At 47.0% G+C, this 7,513-nt stretch overlaps 1 protein-coding gene across 1 annotated transcript in view; it reads right to left on the bottom strand.

Annotated features, from left to right (window-relative positions):
• Nucleotides 1–7,507, bottom strand: part of SETD2 (SET domain containing 2, histone lysine methyltransferase) — a gene marked incomplete at its 3' end in the record, with an annotated part of 53,158 nt that extends 45,651 nt beyond the window's left edge. Inside the window, exon 1 of the mRNA XM_033512157.1 lies at nucleotides 7,423–7,507. Within this exon, the coding sequence (XP_033368048.1) occupies nucleotides 7,423–7,460 (38 nt within the window). The remainder of the gene's footprint in view (nucleotides 1–7,422) is intronic.
• Nucleotides 7,508–7,513: the final 6 nt, after the last annotated feature.

The following is a 7,513-nucleotide window of genomic DNA, read 5'->3' as shown; positions in this document are numbered from 1 at the left end:
GAATCAAAAAATTCCTCCTGAAATCCAATAAGGAATCAAAAAATTCCTCCTGAAATCCTGACAGGAATCAAAAAATTCCACCTGAAATCCTGACAGGAATCAAGAAATTCCTCCTGAAATCCAATATAGGAATCAAAAAATTCCATCTGAAATCCAATAAAGGAATCAAGGGAGAAATTCCACCTGAAATCCTGACAGGAATCAAGGAATTCCATCTGAAATCCAATACAGGAATCAAGAAATTCCACCTGAAATCTTGACAGGAATCAAAAAATTCCATCTGAAATCCTGACACAAATCAAGAAATTCCACCTGAAATCCTGACAGGAATCAAAGGAAAATTCCACCTGAAATCCTGATAGGAATCAAAAAATTCCACCTGAAATCCAATAAAGGAATCAAGGGAGAAATTCCTCCTGAAATCCTGACAAGAATCAAAAAATTCCTCCTGAAATCCTGACAGGAATCAAGAAATTCCACCTGAAATCCTGGCAGGAATCAAGAAATTCCACCTCAAATCCTGGCAGGAATCAAAAAATTCCACTGGAAATCCAATAAAGGAATCAAGAAAATAGAGGCACAAAATCCCCACCGGAATTTAAAGCTCTTGGAAAACTTTTCCCTCCTCCTCCTCCTCCTCCTCCTCTGGGAGCAGGGAAGGAGATTCCAGCAGCACTTCCCATAAATCCATGGAATTTATCACAGGATGTAATCCCTGCCTCAAATCCTTCCTTGGAGCAATCCAAGGAAAAATCTCACAGGGAAAAGAGAACTGGAACTGCCTGAAATTCCCAAATTCTGGAACATCCTGAATCCCTCCAGGGATGAGGAGGATCCACACACGGGGCAGCACCTCCAGGATGATTCCCATGGATTTCCCCCTCTGGAATAGCACAGGAGGGATGGACAGGCGGGAATTCCAGCCCAAAATCCACACAAAAACCCAGCTGTCCAAAGAAACCCCCAAATCCACATTAAATCTAAAATTCCATGGAAATTTTGGCCACAGAGCAGCCAAGGATATCCTTTCACTCCGGATTTTCCCCCCCTCGTTAACTATTCCTAATTCAAATTAAAACCGTCCTAAATCCAAAGTTAGGCTTGACTTAAAGCTCAGGCTCAATTCCACCACCAAAACATTTCCCCCACCAGCACCAAGCCACTTCCAGGACTGAAAATTTAGGAATTAGTGGGAATAGAAGGGAATTTTTGCCAATTTTTACCAATTTTTAATCATTTTGCTCAAATCCCAAAATTATCTGTGCCCGGAGAAATTTCCTCCTTTTTTAAGTTGCTCTTTGTAAATTCCTCCATTTAAGTTAAAATAGATTTCAGCAGGAAAAGGATTTGGGGAGGAAGTTCTGGAAGCTGAAAACTTGAGGAATTCAGGAATTTTAAAAGAATAATAATAATAATAATCAGGAAAATCCCAATAATTAGGAAAAATAATCAGGAAAATCTCAATAATTAGGAAAAATAATCAGGAAAATCAAAATTTACTTACAATTGTTGCTACCAGGGACTGAGACAGGGATTCATTCCCAAGGACTGGGATTCACTCCCAAGGATTTGGATCCATTCCCAAGGACTGGGATTCACTCCTAAAGATCAGGATCCATTCCCAAGGATTGGGATTCACTCCCAAGGATTGGGATCCACTCCCAAGGATCAGGATTCACTCCCAAGGATCAGGATTCAGTCCCAAGGATTGTGATTCACTCCCAAGGATTTGGATCCATTCCCAAGGATCGGGATCCATTCCCAAGGATTTGGATCCATTCCCAAGGACTGGGATCCATTCCCAAGGACTGGGATTCACTCCTAAAGATCAGGATCCATTCCCAAGGACTGGGATTCACTCCCAAGGATTGGGATTCACTCCCAAGGACTGGGATTCACTCCTAAAGATCAGGATCCATTCCCAAGGATTGGGATCCATTCCCAAGGATTGGGATCCACTCCCAAGGATTGGGATCCATTCCCAAGGATTTGGATCCATTCCCAAGGATTGGGATCCATTCCCAAGGATCAGGATCCATTCCCAAGGATTTGGATCCATTCCCAAGGACTGGGATCCATTCCCAAGGATTGGGATCCATTCCCAAGGATCAGGATTCACTCCCAAGGATTGGGATCCATTCCCAAGGATCAGGATTCACTCCCAAGGATCAGGATCCATTCCCAAGGACTGGGATCCATTCCCAAGGATCAGGATCCATTCCCAAGGATCAGGATCCATTCCCAAGGATCAGGATCCATTCCCAAGGATTGGGATCCATTCCCAAGGATCAGGATTCACTCCCAGCACCTGGAGCAGAGGTCCTGCGACTCCACCTGAGCTGAGCAAAAAATTTGGGATTTGTGCTGAAAATCAGGGAAAAAACTCCTGGAGCAGCAAAGCTCCTCCCTCAGAGGGGAAGGATTTGGGAATGGATCCAGGATCCAGCACTTGCTGCTTTCCCAGGAAAACCGGGAATTTTCCTGGAATGAGGCAGCGAATTCCAAGCTGGATCTTCTGGAGCCTGAATGACATCACCCCCCTTTGTCTCCCAAAATCCCTGGAAAACAAGGAATTCTCTCTTTGGGAAGTTCCCAACATCCCTAAAAAAAAAAAGGAGCCATCCCTGTTCTCTCCATCCCGAGATTTTGAGGTAAAACCATGGAATTTTAGTGCAACGCCAAATATTCCCAAAATTCAGCAAAGCCCCAAATTCTGAACCCAAACTCTTCCCAAATGTATCAATGGGATAAAGAAATAAATGGAAATAAGTGGAAATAAATAGAAATAAATAGAAATAAATTGAAATAAATGGAAATAAATAGAAATTAATAGAAATAAGTAGAAATAAATGGAAATAAATAGAAATAAATTGAAATAAATGGAAATAAATGGAAATAAGTGGAAATAAATAAAAATAAATAGAAATAAATAGAAATAAATAGAAATAAATTGAAATACATTGAAATACATAGAAATACATAGAAATACATAGAAATTGAAATAAATGGAAATAAATAGAAATAAATAGAAATACATAGAAATAAATAGAATTAAATCAAAAGAAACAGAGAGAAATCAAAATAAATAGAAATAAATTGTTATAAATATCAATTCATAGAAATAAATGGAAATAAATGAAAATAAATTGAAATAAATAGAAATAAATCAAAAGCAATAGAAAGCAATCAAAATAAATAGCAATAAATAGAAATAAATATCAATACATCGAAATAAATGGAAACAAATCAAAATAAATAGAGAAAAATAGAGAAAAATAGAAAGAAGTCAAAATAAACTGTAATAAATTGAAATAAATTGAAATAAATACAGAGAAAAATAGAAATAAATAGATGTAAATAGAAATAAATAAATAGGAATAAAAAGAAATAAATAGAAATAAATAGAAAGAAATAAATAGAAAGAAATAAATAGAAATAAGTCTAAATTCTCCAAGGATTTCTTTCTTACCCAATTATAGCTGAAGTTTAATATCCTGGGATTTTGCCCAGCAGGAGCAGGGACACCTTGGGAATTGCTCTCAATTCCACAGGAGAGAATAAATCCCTTCCATGCTCCTTTACACCAGAAATTTCCCATAAAATTCCAAGCTGGGAATGTTGTGCAGGCAAGCACGAGGCACCAGGAGCAGGCAAAGCTCAAGAAAACACCAAGAACCAGGCTCTGGAATTTTTTCCTGTTGGATTTCCACTCCAATTCTGGAATTCCAGATTAATTCTGGAATTATAAAGGTGCTGGGGAAGCTGGAAAATCTTGGAGCAATCCAGAGGGAATCCAATGGAAATGGGGCTCCTGATCCAGGCTGATGCCTCTTCCTCACATCAGTATTTTGGGATCAAATTTGGACTCCTGGCTTGGATTCTCCTGAATTTTAGGTCCAGTTCCAAGTCATTCCCTCTGGGGTGAATCCCAAAAAGCTGAATTTTGCAGGAGAGGTGCAGCCACAGGGATGGAGCATTTTTAGAGAAGTTTACCTCCAAAAAATGGGAAAAGTCAGGTAAAAAAATCAGGGAAAAAGGAAATAACCCATTCTACCAACATTCCATCAACCACAGCCACACCTGGACGTCCTCAAGACTTTTCCTCAAGGAATTCTACAATTCTGGAAGGAAAAACACCCGTTAAAAACAGGTGTTGATAAATCCTCTCTTCCTTTCTAAATATCCAAAGAAATCAGATTTAAAATTGCCCTGAGAAGCTCCAGCTGCCCCATTCCTGGAAATGTCCCAGGTCAGGATCCCAAAGCCAAAGATATAAAGTGAATTTTTCTTAACTAATCCAACTTTCCAGACACATTAAAGCTGGAAAACCCCAGGATAGAAACCCCTGGAAAACCTCAGGCAGCCAGAGTCGAGTTTTTCCCTTTCCTCTCTCCATCCCACAGCCCGTCATTAATAAATCATGGGACCATCATTAATAAAAGGAGGAGCATTCCAAGGGAATTGCAGGTGGAAAACTCAGCCAGGTGGATCAGGAGGTGCTCCAGGATCCAAAGGTGGCTGTTCCACCACGGCACATCCGCCTGTGCAGAGGGAACCGACCCCCTGGGATGGTTTCCATCAGGGAAAGGCAGAAAACGGAATCCAGATTCCCAGAAAAACCAGCCAGTCCCAAAGTGACACCAGCAGGGAACAGCCTGGGAGACTCTACAGTATGAACATCAAAAATAAAATCCTTGGCAACAGCCACAGCCAAAATCCTGGAGCTCCAGACTGTCGGAATCCGTATCAAAACCGAAGGAATCCGCTCTGATCCTAAATCCCAACCCTCCAAAGCACCTGGCACGGGCCCACCGGGATCACCAGCGAGCCTGGGAAAGCATCTTCCCCCAAAATGGACCTGAATTCCCGCTGGGAGCTCTCCAGGAGCAGATGGATGGATGCAGCTGCCATTGTGACACGAGGAAAAGAAATCCTTGGAGTCTCAGCACGGAGGGGTCGCCGCTCCAAGAGGTTCCTGCACCCTCAGGATGGCAAATCTTGGAATGTTCTCCCAGGAAACAGCAGTTGAAGTGGCTGCTGCTCAGGGCAGGATACAAACATCCATCGGTGTCCATCGGGAACAGCTTGTCCAGAGCAGCTGGGGCTCCCCCAGATCCCTGGGAATGTCCAAGGCCAAGCTGAACAGGGCTTGGGACAGTGGGAGGTGGCACTGGGTGAGCTTTGAGGTCCTTTCCAACCCAAACCATCCAGGATTCTAAGCAGCTCCATGGAGAAGCTCCATGTGGACGTGGTGGTGGCAGCTCCAAGCTCTGGGAATTGGGCTGGCCCAAATTTAAGCATCCAAAGAGTCAAGGAGACCTGGTTCTGCTGGATACCGAAGCTCCCAGGAATCCGAGCTCTGCTTGATAAGCGGACACGGAGAGCGAGCCACGAGGTAAAAACGAGCCAGAGTTCCTTTCCCACAGGAAAATCCCAGTGAAAGCCGTTGGCTCCTGGCTCAGCATCCGCCTGCTCCGGCCAGCCTGGAGCTCCAGCTCATCCCTGGAAGTGCCCAGGGCCAGCTGGGATGGGGCTTGGAGCAGCCTGGGACAGCGGGAGGTGTCCCTGCCATGGGATGATCCTCAGGGCCCCTTCCCACCCAAACCATCCAGTGAGTAATTCCCAGCAAAAGGAAGGGATTCACCAGGCTCTGAACCCTCTCCAAGCAGCACAATCCCAACGTTCTGAGCTACCAAAGCAACTCATCCCAAAAAACCAACCCCACACATCCTTCCTCATCCCACCCCGCGGCGGGTATGGAACGGGGGAAGCCACAACCACCCCACAGCCAGCACAGTTCCCTGGGAATTCCACTCTTCCCAAACACCCAACTGACCCTCAGACATTCCCAACAACCTTCAGCCAATTATCCCAAACCAACGCGGCTCGGACGCGGAGGAACGCCAGGATTCGAGGTGGGGATGGGGAAACAACAACCCTAAAAACACCGGGAGATCTCCCAAAAACTTTGTGAGTCCCAACACGGAACACCCAGCCCAAGGAAACCCCAAAATCACGCAAATTAATCCATAATTCCATTAAAAAGTCGTCAGAGGAGCCGCTCCGGCTCCTTTCAACAGCCCAGGTTGGCACCACTGGATATTTTTAGACAACAAACAGCGACGTGAGACAACCTGGACACTTCTGGACACCAAATTCCAAGTGCCAAACCAATCCCGGGCACGAAGATCCCTCCACACGCTCCAAACGACAAAGGCAAAACACCTGAATTAGCCTGAAAGTTTTGGGGTGAACAAGAGAGTCCTTTGGACCCAGAGGGTCTCCTGGGAAGGAATCATCCCAGCAGGGTTAAGCTGAAGTAAACCAGGATTTACTCCCAACCTGAGACAAAACACAACCCGGATTCCAAATGAAATCCTCCATTCCTCACTAATTTTAGAAGGCTCAGCCACCGGCACCGTTTCAGCTGCAACAAGGGGAAGCTGTTCCTCAGCTGCTCCAGGTGGGCACGGGAAGAATTCACTCAAAAAAGGTTTGCTCTGTTGTCCCTGCTCGAAAAAAACACCATTTTTAGCTTTGCCTCCAATCCAGCCATCGCTCTGGCGGGGGTGCTCCGTGCCAGATCTCTGCTCCTTCCACCCCAGAGCTGGCAAAGTTTATGGAGCCCCTGAATCCTTCACCAAGGAAGTCTAAAAAATGTAAAAATAGCGTTGAGAACCAGCGGGAAACGGGCTGGGGGGGAGAAGCCCGGCAGGGACACAGTGACTTCTCAGAGAGGAGATAAAGCCGGAGGCCCTGGCGGGATCAAGGGGGTGGCTTTGGTGAAATTCCCCATCCAGAGGAGAACCAGAGTTCCCGGCCATTAGGCTGCTCCCCCTTCCCTGGCTCCTTCCTCCTGGCAGAAAATGGGGTCAGGGCAGGGGCCGCCCGCGGGGAGAGAATCCCAGGGGTAAAAGCAAGACGAGGCTCGGTAACTAGGAAAAATAGCATTAATGATAACAATAATAATAATAATAATCAAGAAGGTACTGAAAAATGGCCCCGCGGGGAGGCCGGGACACGTCCGCACGCTCCGCCCGGCTCCCCCCGCGCACCCCCGGGCAGGGCCGGGACAGGGAAAGGGACACGGGCAAGGGGAACACGGCCCCCGAGCCCAGCCGAGCCGCCAGCCCCGGCGCGGCCGCTCCCGCCGCCCGCTCTCCGCCCTCCCCGCGCTCCCTGCCCGCCCTCCCCGCGCCCGCCCCGGCCGCGGCCATCACGCAAGGCCGGGGATGCGCGGCCTACCCCGGACCGGCGGGAGGACGGAGGGAAGGGGAAGGGAAAGGGCTGCGGTACAGGGAAAGAGAAGGGGCAAAAGGAACGGGAATGGGAAGGGGAACGGGAAGGGGAAGGGGCAGCGGCCCGGGTGCCGGCGGCCGCGCGGTGCCGGCGGGCCCGAGGCCGCGGAGGGCCCGCGCTTACTCCGGCGTGGGGTGCTCCGGGTCGTAGAAATCCCCCATGGTGGGTGGGCGGGCGCGGGGCTCCGCAAGTGCCCCCTGGCCGGGGAGGCCCC

Source organism: Parus major, chromosome 2 (genome assembly GCF_001522545.3).
Source record: "Parus major isolate Abel chromosome 2, Parus_major1.1, whole genome shotgun sequence".
In the NCBI taxonomy this organism is placed as follows: Eukaryota; Metazoa; Chordata; class Aves; order Passeriformes; family Paridae; genus Parus; species Parus major.
This window is presented reverse-complemented; position numbering and strand designations above follow the sequence as displayed.